Source organism: Pectinophora gossypiella, chromosome 20 (genome assembly GCF_024362695.1).
Source record: "Pectinophora gossypiella chromosome 20, ilPecGoss1.1, whole genome shotgun sequence".
NCBI classification, from domain to species: Eukaryota; Metazoa; Arthropoda; class Insecta; order Lepidoptera; family Gelechiidae; genus Pectinophora; species Pectinophora gossypiella.
In genome coordinates, this window is record NC_065423.1 from 7,815,907 (window position 1) to 7,834,510 (window position 18,604).

General features: G+C 38.9%; 1 protein-coding gene across 1 annotated transcript in view; it reads right to left on the bottom strand.

Annotated features, from left to right (window-relative positions):
• Nucleotides 1–279: 279 nt before the first annotated feature.
• LOC126376028 (TBC1 domain family member whacked) overlaps nucleotides 280–18,604 on the bottom strand; it is a 29,280-nt gene continuing 10,955 nt past the window's right edge. The window contains exons 2-7 of the mRNA XM_050023184.1: nucleotides 11,661–11,782; nucleotides 10,340–10,532; nucleotides 9,627–9,810; nucleotides 5,769–5,963; nucleotides 4,865–5,097; nucleotides 280–3,978 (exon numbers count right to left, since the gene is read on the bottom strand). Of these exons, the coding sequence (XP_049879141.1) occupies nucleotides 3,969–3,978; nucleotides 4,865–5,097; nucleotides 5,769–5,963; nucleotides 9,627–9,810; nucleotides 10,340–10,532; nucleotides 11,661–11,782 (937 nt within the window). The 3' untranslated portion in view covers nucleotides 280–3,968. The remainder of the gene's footprint in view (nucleotides 3,979–4,864; nucleotides 5,098–5,768; nucleotides 5,964–9,626; nucleotides 9,811–10,339; nucleotides 10,533–11,660; nucleotides 11,783–18,604) is intronic.

Consider the following 18,604-nt stretch of genomic DNA (forward strand, 5'->3'; position numbering starts at 1 on the left):
GTTCGAAGTTCGGAACCGGACTTGCACCAATTCGTTATTAATTTATCTTAGGTGCAGTTTTCACAGTTAGCTCGACCGTTATAGACGGTGATATAGACCTATCACGTTGGTCTAACAGAAAGCTCGGGTGAGATGTGGATACTTAGTTCATTTTGCGATAGATGTACCTCTGACTACCCCAATTGGGACATAGTCGTAAGCTTATATTGATATTATAAGTGTGATTCTGATTAAATTTTCAGTTTAGATAGTTTCCAGCAGCGGGAAGAAAACACGTCAAACTTTTATATATTTAATTTTATTTACAACACGAATATTGCAGCAAATGCGAATCTTTCTGACATCTTATAAAAATAATAGCAACGAACGACATTCATTATACAGCTTTCAGATTATTTCTAAACTCGCATGGAAAACTGCAAGATTGACCATCATATTTCTTTTACATATACATATGTTATATTTAAAACTATACTTTTCAGTAATCTCGCCATAAATTCATAAACCAATGATAGCTGTATATTTCCATTTTCTATTAAAGAAAATGATGCTATCTCGTTCTCACTTACGACTATTCCAGTTTTCAAACTCTGTTTCTCGTATTTATCGCTTTAGCTTCTGCAGTTTTCCATACAAACAATGACTGACTAACTCTTCATCGGAATGTGAGACAATGAAATTCGAATTTATTTCAATTATGCGAAAAATTGATTTACACATTACACTTAGTTTATGGTTGAAGATTCTAGCAATAACAAAGATATAACATCAAATTAAATTTTCTCCACGTAATCGAAACAAAACACACAACACCCAAACACAAATAGAATTCATTTTTTTAATATGTTTATCTCTGGAGTTTTGAAGTAGATGTATTTTATTTTGTAAAGTCCTTCTGTTATTTAATATCTCGACAATCATAACTAACAGTTCCAAATACAAACGAATGCTAATTTCCATTTTCATAAAATGTTAAATTTACCTATGTATCAGAATTTGAATTCAAAACTAGAAAATAGAACACTGCAAAAAAAGAAACAGTAAAAAATATACTGCAAAAGACTGACAATATTGCTAGTTTTAATGAAATAATAAATGCTCGATTAACCACAAATCGACTAGGGTAGTCGTAGCATATTATCGTAAATATTCAACTTCAATGATTATCGTAATTTAATTCTTTGACTAGAAATTATCATTTTTTTATTCAAACGATTGAAAATTGAAGTATTGTTTTTTCTATAGCATTTACTTCAAACCTCCGAGAACATTTTGAAAGTGAATTATTGAATTAAACTATAAGTTTGAAATAAAATTAGGAGGGAAAAGAAACATTATGCACCGAGATACTCTTACAACTAAATCATAGCCTACATTCGAACGTAGTGACTTATTCACAAGCAAGCACGTAAGGATAAACAAAGATCTTTTAACTATAAACTTCGTTGGTGGAAATTCTGGCGGAACGAATTTAATTTAGTGTATACCCCATATCTCTCATCTCTTTCGTACTAAGCCGTATACCGTTAGAGCGAAAGAGATATCTCGTCTCTTTCGGCGCTCGGCGATGTACCATATCTCGGTCCTGCTGTCATTCTAATCATGCTACGTTCTAAGCATAGTTTGAGAGCTCTAAATATAGTGCTCTCTTTCACTTGTGCTCAGTGCAAAAGAGATAACGTTAGTAGTAGAACTGTCATGTAAAAATTAAATTCGCCCCAGAACAGCCACTATCTATATCCACATAGTAGATGGATTGAACAATACAAGATGTACTTAAAGTATCAAAAGTATTTAACCAGAGGCAGGGCTTGTTTTATTCCACCTTAGATATGTAAAGTAATTTCAAAGTATTTTTACCAAATAACAATTTACATTCAAATAAGCACAAAAGCTCAATGCAACATCATTCAGTTTTTTTTTACATAAAGCCGTACATATCGTAGAGAAATAAATAAACTATTTATTACTCTTTCTTTGTAAACATGTATTTTTTTCGTTTTAATATGTAGATAATATAGTCATGTAATGGACAAATGTAAATATTATGTTATTGTTCTCTTTCGTTCTAAACTTTTTCTATAAGATTGAGTGAGAAAAATAGATTTTTGTTCGGAATTATTTTCAAGTGTACTATATAAATATCTATGTATTTGTAGATATTGATCTATTTGAAAAACCTTTAAAAAATACTCTTGATCTGTCACAATCCTGAGTTGTACTGGAATTGGAGAAGAGGAAGACTATACTAATTTTTATTAGGAATGTATTTGGGAAATACTGATTGGGAAGTACTGTAGAAAACAGCCTATTTAAGTATGTTATTTTTCCGATAGTATTCAGACCTTGGGGTTTGGGACCGGATCGGAGCGCCGGTATATGAATTGTATTGAATTGCTATGACATCTAGTGAGAGCAAGTCCTGACGCTTTAAACGCGCTGATTTCGCCCAAAATAACGCGCCATTTTAAGAGGCATTCAATGTGAGATTAGCGCGTATATATTTCATTTCTTTATTTCTTTACTATCACTCCGCCTCACTATTACATATTACAATGTCGCATTCTCGTATAAATGTCAATGAAATCACGGAAATTAAAAAAGGAGATATCAAACGATACATCTAATTGTACTCTCACAGTTGAGATTATATTTTTATTACATTTTTTTTCATATTTTTTTGTTAAGTTATTTATTTATTTACACATTTTCGAGATATGTAATTTTAACAATTACAAAAAGTCCCTATCACATGATATTATGAATAATTCTCGCGTGTTTTTTTAAACTTAAATACAGTCTTAATATTATTTCATGTATGAAAATAAAGGGGTAATAAATTAAATAGGGTTTCGCTATACAAAAACTAAGATTATGACAATATTGCTAGCACGCACACACAAATATCTCCTTAACAAATACTGTGATATTATTTGAACACTTCCTCTCTTATATTACGAACCCACTCAAAGCACCTTTACTAATTGTGTTTTACGATACAATTCTGTTTAGGCAAATGTGATAATTGTTAATGAAACAGAACAGACATTATATCCTAAACAGTCGCTCGCTGAGAACACCAACGCCGCCTGTGGTCGTTCCAATCACATCATAAAGCTTTATCATACAAAAAAAAAAACACTCTTAGAAACAATTTACTATGGACATTTGTCAATTTCTTGTTTTAATTACAAGATTTCAACTAATATTTATGAAGATATTTGTCACAAGTTTACAATGAGCATACTTCAAGAACAAAATGGACAAGGACCAAATTCGAGAAAAGCTTAAGTCTATGGTAATTATGGAATCCTTTTCAACAAGTGGAATAAGCCAATAATTTTACATGAACCATCTCTCACTTTTAATCAATGACCAACAGTGCAATATTGGTCCTTATTATCAACATTCAAAATTCAAATTGGTCTTTATACATTAAAATTGTCATTTACAACTTCATTTCAAAAACCATTTTATTTTTCATATTGCTATTCCATTATCACACGTACGTCCTTTCTTTATCATATCTGAATAATATTTACCTAACGAAATATCTTGTATTGTACATTTATAATTATAATCAGGTTTACGGAATAATTCAAAAGATAATTTATCGTTTATTCGAATTTCGAATCGGTCGTTTAAAAAATACTTCGAGACGGGATATTTTATTTTGGCAACACCAACGAATCTATCTTTATAAAATCTCAGTCAAGAACTTTAGACAAGGCTGTATGGCTTAGTCTTTGCCTACCATCATACTTATGAAAAACTGCGCTACGTGAAGTTTCTCCATACTTACAGTTTCATCAGACTGCTCTTTCACAACTCGCGTTCAGCACGTAAACATTAGAGTCGTAGCACACACTAAGTCTATTCACTTGAGTCACTGAGTCACTCACTCATAGAGTGTTGAACAGATCCCGCGCGTTATTCTTTGAATATCGCTTGTAGGAACAGTCGCTGAATCAGCTGCCACTGAAATAGAAAAAGAGGAATTATTAATCTACAAAATCCTTGCCGACCTATATAGACTAAACACTCCATGGTCTAATGGTTAGAGCGTTGGGCTCACGATCTGGAGGTCCGGGTTCGATTCCCAAGGGGGACCATTTCAAAATCACTTTGTGAGACAGTTTCGACATTACAGGCTAAAACGTGATTGTCTCCAAAAGAAAGTTGATTTCGTGCTTCGGAAAGCAAGTTAAGCCGGGTTACTAGCCCACGCCTCCACCAAACCGCTCTGGAGCGTATTCCTCCGGTTGAATGAGGGGAGGACTGTGCCATAGAATAAAAAGAACTACTATAGGACGGTAAGTCTCCGCCCCGCACCAATTCGAATCGGACGCCGACCTCACCCCTTCCGGGTAAGAAGTATGAACTTTATTCTTAAATGGCCGTAAACCGTTAAGGAGGGGAGAGCGCGACTATCTGTGTCGCTCGCACTTACACGTTAAGAGGCACATGGTTAAAAGTAGATTTTTGTATGGGGTGTCCAGTGTGTGTCTGTGCCTAGCAGTGGAACGTCTAATCTAATCTAGCCTACAAGACCCCACTGCGAGGCAACGGCCTCCCCTTCCTCTTTCCATTTTACGCGCATTTTGATGTAGGACGTATGTTTAGGCTATTTATGTAATGTTATGTCATAGAGTAAGAAATAATACTACGTATAGAGCGGCAACTCTGCTCCCCACCATCGGCTGACCTAGGTTTACCTCATACCCTCGGTCTTACTTTAGTCGTCAATCGTATGTTGTGACGTCACACACACAGATACGCGTGTACGATAACGTCAATGTGTAGTGTCTGTGTAAAATGAGGTGCTTTCATATGAAGTGTCCGGGGTGTGGTTATGGATACTCACCTCCTGTGAGGCATGGCGCGGCGGCGCGCCGACTGCCGCTGGTGCTCAAACTCGAAGTCCTCCTCGGTCAAATTGAGGCGCTGCATGTGGTACATCAGGTACTCCTCGGCGAGGATGTTCTCCGGCGGGTGGCGGAGCACTTCGAGCGTCTCGCAGAGCCCCGACGCGCGCTTGCGCACCTTCGCCGGGCCTAGGGCTCCGGCTAGCACTACTAGGGATGCTTTGAACAGAACCTGGAATGGAGAGGTTTATAGGTTACATTTACCTCTATGTGTTATTTGAGTATTCCTGCAAAAAGTAATGTTTAATTGAATGAAATCAAAATAAAGTTTATTTGTTCTTTAAAACGTTTTCTTGATATCCAGATAGGCCTCAAAAAGGACTGCTGGTTATAATAAACTATAACTAATGCCCCTTTTCTTTTAATTATATACAGTGCGATGTAGTTAAAATTAATTTCGATTTACTCCAAAGCAACAAACGTAAAATGCTCACTCGTACATATCACAACTTAATGATTGATTGAAATGGTTCTCCAGTCTTCTGGGAGTCACGTTGGGAGGTAAGTCTCAAAACACCATTATACTAAATTTTGTGGTCTAGAAAAACCTGTATCAAAGGATACAAAGGTAAAGGGGGAAACTTCCTGATGAAGCAACGGCAGGCACATCATTCTGGTCACTAATTTAAGAGCCACGCTCTTGCCTTCCGCCCCGCAGTACTCTGTCTGACGCGAATGGGATGGCGCCCAGAGTAGTCTCCTCCTGTCCTCCCTTTGAATAGTACTGACAGTTACTGCTGCCCTTTGTTAGGTTCCAGGTTACAGTCCCTGAGACTTGACTTGACATTCTGGTGCATTCTAACAAATTAAGAACCATCTCTTCCAAAAAATTATTTGACGTACCTTGACCCCCTCGCAGAGGAAGCAGTCCCAGACGCGCAGCAGGCTGTCCCAGGGCAGCGTGCGCGTGAGAGCACAGAGAAACCACTCGGTGGCGTACAGCACCGGCTCCACTTTGTGTTTCACCAAGTGTCGGTGGACTGCCGGCGCTGTCCGTCGGAGTAACGCGTGGAGAATGTCGCCGTCGCGCTGGAGGACCTGCAAATGAAATGAAAAAAAATATATATATGTGGGAATGAAAGCTTGTTATGAACGTGACGTGAATGAGGTGAAGTTTATGAACGTGTCCTGAGGGGGGGGTGAGAGGGGAGAGAGGAAGGGGAAGGAAGATGGCGACGAGTAGATTTTGAAAGCGAGGTTGTGCTCTGTATAATATTGAAAAATAAAAGAAAATATAAGAAAACTTGCAGTTATTTCAATTTTACCTCCAACACCCTACATAAATCAGAATAATTTATTCAACGTAATGAGGATAAAAACCAGAAGCTCAAATGTAGGCGGCAGCACTGTTGAGTGTTCCTAAATTTTGACAGTTCTCCATTTAGATAAAATTCGAGATAAAATAAAATAGACATCGAGGATTTTATTTTCCACTTATACTTTCACATACAGCGGAACCCCTCAAGCGGACCCCGTGAAAAACGGAATAACGCTAGGGACGGGACCCTCAAAAGACGGAAGGAAATCCCCTTAATAATTAGACCTATGAAAGTTTTCAAAAAACGATCGTACTTTAGTGATTGGCTATATTCCAAGGCTACCCCCAAATTGACTCAAACCAAAGTAAGACAAGTTTAATTGTAACAGAGTCCATTATCATAACAGCGACCCATACTAGGCATAATAGTCCTATTATAAATCTCAAATCCGTATTCTAAGATGTTAACTCGAAAGTTTCTCGACTTGAGGACTTCACTCATCGATCGAGTATATGATATACTGCAAACAAAATAGTACGAATTATTTTCGTACTATTGATTCCGTGAACCAGTAATTTCTTACCGCAAAATCGCTATTTTTTCATTCCGCAATTTGTTCTCTTTCATAAGTAACAAATTGGTAATAGCTTACAGAGCGACTTGCATTTCGATACTGCTTTACTTACTGCATTTCTTTACCCAATTTCTCTCTATACTTATTTACCACACCTGAACCGCATCTGCATTTGAATGTACCATTAATTTTGAATAAAACTGCTCGCTAATAATATTCAGTGTTCTTATTATCGTGTGGGTTGTGAGGTGGAATACCAACCTCATCAACCCTGGTGTCAGGGTTATTATTGAGCCGCCAAAGGCCCCTGACATGACTCATGTAACGACTACATACATCAGTAAGTATTGACCGGGATCAACAGCTTAACGTGCCTTCCGAAGCACGGATCATCTTACTTTCGGACAATCAGGTGATCACCTTGTTATGTCCTAACCAAACTAGAGATTACAAAGTGATTTTTGTGAAATGTCCAATCCGGGATTCGAACCCGGGGCCTCCAGATCGTGAGCCCAACGCTCAACCACTGGACATCGGAGGCCGTTAATAATGTTTAGTCGTCACGCCTCACTGGAGCCTCGGAATAAGGTTGAGGCGCTTTGTTTTCGCCTCAACTTAGCACGGAGTCGAGAAAGGTTGGTGTTAACATCTCAGAATACGGTTGTTAATCTATGTTTTATAATATCCGATGATACGAGCCGCGTAGCGATATCCAACGATGTCATCGGACGTGACAAACTAAATGTAAGTAATCTTATCCGCTATTAATCATAACACCACGACCTTTCATAGAAATGAAACAACAATTGTGACATTCTAGAACATTCTTAAAAAGAATCCACGTTAATATTATAAATGCTAAAGTTACTCTGTCTGTCTGGTGCCTCAAAACTTTTAAACTTTGAACCGATTTCGATGAAATTTGGTAGAGAAATAGTTTGAGACCTAGGCAAGTTATAGGTTAGTTTTTCCCGGAAATCACCCCCTAAGGGGATGGATATCCACATGGATAACGTCGCTGGCGGAAAGCTAGTTTAATAATAATATTATATTAGGACATTCATTTGCTTTTAAGTAATGGTTTTTAAAATTATGATGTATATTTTATTTATGTATGTATATTTTAAGTAGATACTAGATTTGTTTATAGCATTATTATGTTTTATGTAGATCGTTTTAAGTTATATTGCATTACTTACTTATACCTGTATTGCACTGTCCCCGATTCCAATATGTACCAAGTTCTTTCACCCTAAGGTTGCCTGGAAGAAATTGCTATTTAGCAATAACGCCGCCGATTGTGCTTCTCTTGTCACTTTTGTAATTGTTTTTAGTGTTGTGTTTATATGTGCAATAATGCGTTTTTGTATTGTATTTTATTGTTTTGATAAATAGAGGAAACGCAAACCTTTACCATAAAATCTCATGAATGAAGTCATGTGATTCATTTGCTTGGGGAAAAACTCGGATTTAACAAAGCACCATTAACTCCCTACGTCATACCGTGTGTATTACGTTCAATTAAAAACACTTTTGGCATCTACAACGGGAACATCCTGATTATATACATTCCTGAGTCATTTTATTCGAATTTTAATCAATTTCCGTCCGGAAAATCCGTGTACGAATTCCTGAAGGGTATATCCCTGAGTTTCCTTCTTTTAGTGCGCAAGACTGTTTTTATGATGCACGAGATTAGTATAACCCGTTTAAATAGAATTGGTCAATTTAGTCAAATCATATTGTGAAACCCCTCGTAAACGTCTTTTTGAAAAAATGACATTCTAATGCGATTGTCTTCAACAAAACCTCGATTTATTTCAATTAATTTAATTCCGGATAAAAATTCTCACAATTATTTACCTGGATTGAAACTAGCGTGTCTATTGCAAGGTTTTACTAACAAAAGAGACATCCGAAAGTGATTTTTCAAAAATGTACGTGGTTTTCTCTATAAAGCGATGATATATATATAAAAAAGAAATAGCGCGTATAAAAGAGCGAAGGTTTTTTTCTTGCGCCCTAATAACTTACCATTACAGAACAGAGTTTCCTAGGTCAAAGATAAATTATGAAATTCTGATTACTAAAGAAAGACAGATAAATCTAAAGGTGACATAAAACGTTTTCTTTTTTAATATTTAATTTATGAATTTTAATAAAAAAATGTAATATAAGTGCCACATTTTGTCACGTTTTTCTATGACGCCACAGGTTGCTTTTTCATACAAATTCCATAGTAATTTCGTGTTTCGAGTTTCCAACTATTAATATTTTTTTTGTGTTTTTTTACGTACGTAGCTGTTGTGTTTTGTTTTTTGTATAATATACACGACGGCAAGGATTCTCCTGCAGAACACTTCTCTATTTCTAGCTGCATAGAGGAAAAAAAGGAACAAACGAGCCGGGACGTTGGCTTTTCTAGGAAGCCGCAAATAAACGCCCGGACGTCAGTAAGCAAGTCCCGGTAACAAGACCTTTTTTACGTGACTTATTTTACATTTGCCGTTATTTTAGAGGTTAGTAGTGATAAGTCGATCCACTACGGATGCCTATTCATGATCATCAGCCCATGAACGTCCCCACTGCTGGGGCACGGGCCTTCCCTATGGATGGATAGGGAGATCGGGCCTTAAACTATCACGCGGGCCCAGTGCGGATTGATGGTTATTAACGACTGCTGATGCAGCCGGAACCAACGGCTTAACGTGCCTTCCGAAGCACGGAGGAGCTCGAGATGAAAACTTTTTTTTTTGTGGTCACCCATCCTATGACCGGCCTTTGCGAAAGTTGCTTAACTTCAACAATCGCAGACCGAGCGCGTTTACCGCTGCGCCACCAAGCTCCTCAAGATGCCTATTATCTCACCTCAAGTCCAGGGTTGTAGTACCCGCTGAGGTACTTGTCGCTGATGCTTACGAGGCACCAGAAGGCCTGCACGGCCGGCATGTGCATCAACAGGAACGCAGCTACCGGCGCCTGCGCCTGGAAGTACCCCACCTTGGGGTTCAGCACTGAGTACGCTTTCAGCACGGAGAATAGTTCTTGTTGCCTGGAATTTAAGGGTTATAGGTTTATTTTTGGTTGAGTCTTACATTATATGGATTTGGGTTATTTAACAGAGACATTAAAGACCCTATCACTTAAAAGGGTTACTTGCTCTGGTGTTAAGAACGCTTGTTTCACTGTGAGGTCGCAGTTTCGAATCCCAGCACGCGCCTAAACCAATGATTTTCAAATTCATGTTTGGATCATAAATGATTATAACGTGCTCAGCGGTGAAAGAAAACATCCCACATTCCCGAGAAAGCATTTTCAAATAAAACTATCGGCGGACTACGTATAAAAACTGGTAATTTTATCTTAGAAAATAAGAGAAAAGGGCGTTGTCGGCTGAGATTGTCGCAGTGTTCTGGTAGCATTCTCCCGTTGCATTGTAAAGGCGCCCAGGCGCGTTGCATCCTTTATACCGCTCGTAAATCCTGGTGGATTTAAATGTCACAACCTGACACACAAACTGAAGGTCCGTAATCCCCAATAGGACACAATGAGGTGGGTATAGATGCTGGACAGAAACTCACCCAAGCCCCTCCTCGCGTATAAACATCTCATGATAGGGAAACTGTCGGTGCAGGTCTTTCCTGATGTCTTCCATGCACTTGGGGTCGCCAGGTGCCTGCAGTAGTTCTTCATATTCGTTGGGATGCCGCGCCAGGAGTAGCTGCCCTCCGCAGAGGTACAGCCAGGCTTTAGGACGGACTGATGCTGGTATACCTAAGGAAGGATGGATAGTTTGTGATAAAACATAATTACCAAATATAACATAAAAGAAAAGGAACAGCCGTGGTAGCCCAGTTGGTAGAACGCTTGCCTCTCACTTTGAGGTCGCAGGTTCGAATCCAGCCCAAGCCTACACCAATGATTGTCGAATTTGTTTCCAATTCATGTTTGGATCATAAATGTTTATCACATGCTCAACGGTGAAGGAAAACATCGTGAGGAAACCCACATTCCCGAGAAATGCATTTTCGGAGGTATGTGACCTGACCTGTATTGGGCTGGTATTCCCTACGCGGGTTGGAAGGTCAGACAGGGAGTTTCTTCTGTAAAAACCGGACCTGACAAATCTTCAGGTTAGGTAAGCAGGCCCTGGGATAATGCCAGGGGGGTGATGACTTAGATAAGTGTTAAGTTACTAGCGTTGTTACTTTGTAACAAATCTACCACGAAGTTCCAAGAAAGTAACAGTGACACCAGATTCTATCACCCACAGTCACGTAAACGTCGAGCATCTTTTTGCCCATTTCCAACTTTATCGTAACACTGAGTGCACAGTGCGCTGGTTTTTGCCACATTTGCCACAATGTGCGTCGGAGAAAGTGAAGTAGCTTTCTCATTGAATGTGATCTAATTAGTATGCCTTCGTCGTAACTTCACTGCACTGTACACAGTAGCCAGGAAATTGAGCGTCTAACATGATTTGTGTGGGATTGCTATGCCTTTTGTTTCCCTAGAGACGTCTTGAATGAAAGTAAAACCAACGTAACATAAGCTCACGGGTATATCCTACTATCTCTCTCTTTATTTAAGATCTGCGCTCTTGTCGGTGGAGTAATCGCCATTCCTCTCTTCTTCCCGCCAAATCCTTCACCTCCTGCTACGATACAACCTGCACCTTCTCTTTTATTTGTTTCATAAATGTCCTCCTAGGTCTACCCCTTCCTCTCTTCCCTTTAATTTTTCCTTCTATGATGTTTGTTATAAATGAATCGTGTCGTATCAGGTGGGCAATCATATTTCCTCTCCGGTTCTCTATAGTCTTCATTATGGTTCCTACTATACAGTCGTGATATAGTCGAGAATACTACTCTACACACATACACACATCAAAACGGCACGTACCTTTCCGGCAGCGCTCGCGCACCTTCTTGTAGTTCTTGCTCATGAACGCTTCCCAGTTATCGAGCATGCGCAGCCACTTCTGCTCCCGCTTCAGGATCGTGCTCGGGGACACCGTCCGCTTGCTGCCAACAATAATATTTATTTATTTATTTATTTTATATTTGGGAGACCAACAGCTCTTAACAACTATAGCAAAAAAATCATACTTAAAAACTAAGCCAATAACAGGTTTCCACCTATATAAAACAGTATAAAAATATTAAAACTTAAAACTTAAGCGCACTGCGAAGGTTTAAGGACATGCACAGATGCCTAAGACAGTACAAAGACAAACGCTGACTTAAACAATAAAAATAACGCTACTATCTTAATATTGAAAACTATATAACAAAGTGAAACTACAGTAACGATGACAAAATAATTGAATAAATATAATGTAAGTTGCTTATAAAATATTTTTATACATTGGTTAGTTTCATTTGTCGCTACAGAAGCAATGTCAGGGGCCTCTGGTGGCTCAATAATAACCCTGACAGCAGCAACCCGCACGATAAAAGCAGACCCGGACGAAACGGAAGTAAATCTAAACCACGTTTTACTGGACAGATAGATGTAGAGAGAATGTATGAAGTGATGACGCAATTGGATTGTTTGCAATTTTTTTAAACTCCTATCGTGTGGTTTGTGAGGCGGATAACCAACCTCATCAACCCTGGTGTCAGGGGTATTATTAAGCCGCCAGAGGCCGCTGACATGGCTTCTTGGTTTCTTTTTTTTATGATTTGACCACTAAACCCTGGGTTCAATTCACAATGGTGACAATTTTAGGAATTATAAGTGTGAATTTGTACGACATACCCGAAATACTAAGCGACATAGGGGGAGGAGCTCGGTGGCGCAGCGGTAAACGCGCTCGGTCTGCGATTGTTGTAGTTAAGCAACATTCGCAAAGGCCGGTCATAGGATGGGTGACCACAAAAAAAAAAGTTTTCATCTCGAGCTCCTCCGTGCTACGGAAGGCACGTTAAGCCGTTGGTCCCGGCTGCATTAGCAGTCGTTAATAACCATCAATCCGCACTGGGCCCGCGTGATGGTTTAAGGCCCGATCTCCCTATCCATCCATAAGGAAGGAGAAGTGCCCCAGCAGTGGGGACATTAATGGGCTGATGATGATGATAGTGGTACATGACAGTAGAATTGCAACGATTTTGGCTTCATTCTGTTTTAAAATCAACAATTCTTTTATTATCAGCTCCAGATTCTACTTCAATCATGCCACAAGCAGATAAGGTGAATGACCTAAATTCGTTATCAATTATCAAAACAAACAAGCGAATTGATAAAACAATTAGAAAACATGTTTTATTTTAGCAATTTGCAATATAGATAACTATCATCAGTTTATTTATAGAAACGCAATTAATCTAAGCGTTCTGTAAGCGTAATTATAATTATGCCCTTATTAATTATAATGTATGACATAATGTACATGATTCGATATGAATGTAAGGACCAGCCCCCGCTGCATGCGTTACGCTATCACGCGCGACGCGACATCGTTTATGTACTAAGACAGCCCGCGATATTTGTACCATCAGGCGCGATGCGTACACCATGTGGCGGGGGTACCGTATACCTACGGAGCAGTGGAGCGGCTATAAAAAGATGGTAAAGTAAAATAAATAAAATATAGCAGTCACTCCACTACTTTCTTTTTCTCCACTGGTGTGTATTCCGACGGCTTCCCTAATTCGGCGCGCTAGGGTCGATTAAATCTTTCAAATATAATCTTCTCAGACAATGCCCTGAGCCGAGGTTAGCGCAAAACTGGGCATCCTCAGCGCTCCCCATTTGCCCGGCCAAGTAAACAAAGCTGTCTGTCTAAACTTACACGTCACGTCAAAAAAAGTCACATCAATGACTTTATGACCGTATATATTGAGCCGTCTGAAAAAGTAAGATGATTCCGCACTTCGGATAGTACGTTAAGCCGTTAGTCTCGGCTGTTAGACATTAAAAAGTACCTCCACCAACCAGCAGCGTGGTGGAAAATGCTCCGTAACTCGTCCTCTTCCTTGACTGAGGGGATGCCTGTGCCCAGCAGTGGGTCGTATAGGTATATAGGCTGTTTATGTTATGTTTTAAACGTCGCGATGTTGCACTTTACGTATTTCCACTACACGTCGCCGTGACGTGATGTGAACACACCATAACGTGGTACCAGACGGTCACTGACGCATGCGCTAATTGCCTGCGCGTGCGCATAAGGTCGACCACATCGGCGTTATTCGCTTCAATTTACTAATGGGCACACCCGTCCGAACGTCTTTAGTTAAGTTTCTTCATCCGGTATTAGAATGCGAAATTGTAGAGTAATATTAATATTTAAACGACGTGACGTGTATTCCTTAAATTTTATGCCTGTCGATTACCCGTCCCTTTCTTTTTCAACGGATAAGAAAATGACAGATAATGTATAGGTATTTACAACACGGTTCGGACGCGAAAGTGAGTCTGATAAGTTAAATGTGATAAGGTAAATTTTATCACATTCGCATTTCATGACGATGGAATATATGATGGGATTCGCTTACGTAGTAAATGCTTGTTGAATATATATTAATGACCTAAATTATCACAATATTTGCATGCTGGTGTTGATAGCTGATAAGGAGGAACTTTTATGTACAATCAAAAAGCTTTAGTTCAGTCATTGAGCCCAGCGAATTATCTGTAAACAGTGGTGAAATTTTGAAAGTTGTCATAATTATAAAATTGGTCTATTACAGAAACGACATGTAACCAGTAGGTCTTAGGTGCAACCAGTTAATTTATTTTTTTACAATAAACTGATTGGACTTTTGCAGCTTATTGTACATCTATCTATTAATGTACCCTTTTCAAATGCAAATAAAGAGTATTTCTATTTCAGTCTTATAAAAAAAAAGATAAAAGATGAAAGTAAGATGATCCGTGCTTCGGAAGGCACGTTAAGTCGGTGGTCCCGGTTACTGCTTACTGATGTAAGTAAGTAGTCGTTACATGAGCCATGTCAGGGGCCTTTGGCGGCTCAATAGTAACCCTTTCACCAGGGTAGATGAGGTTGGTACTCCACCTCACAACCCACACGATAGAAGAAGTCTTAGAAGCGTCAGAAGTCAGATCGTATTATCAACAGGTAAGGGAGTTGAACCCTGAGTTACGTTTTCCACTCCGGATAGTCTTAGGTCATTCACGCAATGTAATTACATGCAGCTACATGTAATACCAGAGCAAATTAATTAATTACGAACCATTTTCGCTTCCTTAAAAAATAAAAAATAAAAATATTGAAAGCAAGCAAGTTTGCCTACCGAATTCTGTTGAATAGTTTTCGGAAAGTACGTACAATCAAAGAGCAAAAGTGCAGTCACTGAGCCCAGCGAATTATTTGTAAACAGTTATTATTAACCATTCATCATCATCACTAATTTAAGAGCCACGCTCTTGTCGGTGTAGCATTCTCCATGCTACATTTTTAGGGAAAAATAGAGCAGTGGTTTCCCTCTTGCCTTGCGCCCAACCAATTATGAACCATTAGTTGTCATAATTATAAAATTTATGTTTTTGTAGGTGTTTTGGTCTATAACAGAAACGACATGTAACCAGGAGGTCTTAAGTGCAACCAGTTAATTTATTAATTTTAAGAAACGGATTGGACTTTTTCACTTTATCGTACTTCAAGGTATTGTACTCCAAGTTTTGTTGGTTTTACGACATTCAACATATCACAGCGCGCCTCTAATTTGAACAACAAGATGTTGTAACCGTCATGAATATAAACCGCGCACACGTCTTGTTAAATAATGATGAGGTTACGACATAGCACGGAAGGGACTTTACGTACAAAACATGCTTCGGAGAGAAATCCAAATAAACTAAGACATGAGTTTACTCCTAGAACTACAGTTTATTATAGACAATTTCATTCTTTGTGTGTGAGAACATGTGACGACATTCCGTCCTAAATTAAAGAGCTACCCAATCTAAGTTTCGATCCCAACTCAAAAACTGGTTAAAGGGAAAGAAAGCAGTTTTATAGCTTAAGTGAGATTTTCAGTTTTTTTTATATAGATAATTATATTTGTAAGTATCTTATGCATATATTATTGTAAGTCACAACATGACTAAATGTGCTGAAAGCTAAAATCATTACTTCTATCTATATACCTAGCATATTTATGACAATAAATTTTCATTTCATTTCACGCTTAGTCGCTTGCATAACATACATAAACTGCCTATATACGTCCCACTGCTGGGCACAGGCCTCCCCTCAATCAACCGGAGGGGGTATGGAGCATACTCCACCACGCTGCTCCACTGCGGGTTGGTGGAGGTGTTTTTACGGCTAACAGCCGGGACCAACGGCTTAACGTGCCCTCCGAAGCACGGAATCATCTTACTTTTTCGGACAATCAGGTGATTCAAGCCTGAAAAGTCCTTACCAAACAAAGGACAGTCTCACAAAGTGATTTCGACAATGTCCCCATCGGGAATCGAACCCGGACCTCCAGATCGTGAGTCTAACGCTCTAACCACTAGACCACGGAGGCTGTTAATCGCTTGCCCTGGTTACTATTTACTTACTTAATTTAATAAAAAAATGCCCTGTCATAAGAATGTCACGGGTAGCTATGTGCCGTTCCCGGGAATTTTCCCAAAGTGAGAATGTTCCCGTTGTAGAAACTCTCTTAATAGCAAGATGAATTGGAAATCCATTTCGAAAATTGGTTTAAGGCCGAGGCGATTCGAAGCTACGACCTCACTCACTGTGAGAGTCAAGCGTTCTTCCAACTGGGCTAAATGTAGAAGTCATCATCATCATCATCATCATCAGCCCATTAACGTCCCCACTGCTGGGGCACGGGCCTTCCCTATGGATGGATAGGGAGAACGGGCCTTAAACCATCACGCGGGCCCAGTGCGGATTGATGGTTATTAACGACTGCTAACGCAGCCGGGACCAACGGCTTAACGTGCCTTCCGAAGCACGGAGGAGCTCGAGATGAAAACTTTTGTTTTTGTGGTCACCCATCCTATGACCGGCCTTTGCGAAAGTTGCTTAACTTCAACAATCGCAGACCGAGCGCGTTTACCGCTGCGCCACCGAGCTCCTCATTTCAATGTAGAAGTAAAAATATGAAATAAGTACTCCCACATAGTACGGTATAGTACCTACAGTTTCCACCGTATATATTTACCGAGGTGATCACGTAATTGATTGACACTGTATTTTGATATTCGCAATTACATTGAACATGGGCATCTGGTATCCGAGTGGGCGGAGCGGTGCCAGATCAAGAAATGGCGTAATGTTAGTACGTGATTATATTTGTAAATTATCATTTTCGTAACGCGGAACAAAATTGATAATTTACTTGTCTTTGTCTGCAATATAAAAGTGAAATTATATTGAAATTAGTAAATGGTAATGAATAATTATATCGCAGCGTTCATTTTTATTGGCTACTTGACAGTTTTCGGATAAGTATACAATTGCTTAATTTATACATGTTAAAATATTTTATTAAATAAAAAATAAAAATAAAATAAATAAATTAAATATTTTTTATTTTTTCTCCAGTATTTTACAATATCGAAATTGTGGACCTCCCAGTAAGCAATTTAATTTGCTCGTATTGTCGTCGTATTTATTTTATTTATCTAGAAAAAGCTGAAATAAAATCGTTTGAGGTGGTATGGCCACGTAATGCAGAGAGACTAGCAGCATGTAGTCCACACGGCTCTTTGCCTGCCCGAGAACAAAAGAGGCAGAGGACGCCCTCCTTATACTTGATGGACCAGCATGTCCGGATTGCTAAAAAATTAAAATTTACCCGACCCGACAACCCTAGCCAGAATGTCATAGCGCCGCAAAATTAGGTGAACCAACCCCACCTAAAGTGAGATAGCGCAAGAAAGAAGAAGATTTAGAAAAAACACATCATTCTTAAATTATTTTAAATTTCGCGCGAAAACGGTTAGTGACATGACATTTTGCCCTGTGACGTCTCTCTCTCTATTTAAGAGCTGCGCTCTTGTCGGTGGAGTAACCGCCATTCCTCTCTTCTTCCCGCCAAAACCTTCACCTCCCGATACGACACGACCTGCACCTTCTCTTTTATTTGTTTCATAAATGTTATCCTAGGTATACAAAGAAAACATACACACACACATACATACATATTAGAAAGAGTTGATAGTTTCAAATATCTTGGAAGTATAGTAAATAGTGACTCTAGATGCACACAAGACATAATAGCCAGAATTGCAATAGCCAAACAAGCATTTAACAGGAAAAAATACATTTTGAAAACCAAAAACATATCATTAAAAATAAGGAAACGGTTTATTAAATCATATATTTGGAGCATTGCACTCTATGGAAGTGAAACGTGGACTATGACACAGAGAGACAGAGAGAGGTTGGAAGCGTTTGAGATGTGGTGTTGGCGAAGGATGGAGGGTATAAGCTGGACTGAAATGGTGTCAAATGAAAAAGTGCTGGAAAGAGTTGAAGAAAAGAGAACCATATTGAAGACTATAGAGAACCGGAGAGGAAAAATGAGAAAAAATGATTGGCCACCTGTGACGTCACAGTTCAATAAACATAGAACGTGTTTTGGGTTTTGTAATACACAGATAAAAAATGCATTCTTATTTTATTCCATGATAATTACGTTGAATAAATTATTCTGATTTCTAATGGTCGAGTCGGTAAATTAATAACTCTTTGGTGCAAGTCCGATACATGGGACCGAATCGACGCCCCCTGGTTTAGAAGATTACACTGAATACAACATAACAACTGGGCTAGTAAGAGGTACATCCATCACAAGATGAATACCCACGCACCACGTATTATCTTTATAATACTAATTAATTACTAACGAAAGCAAGCA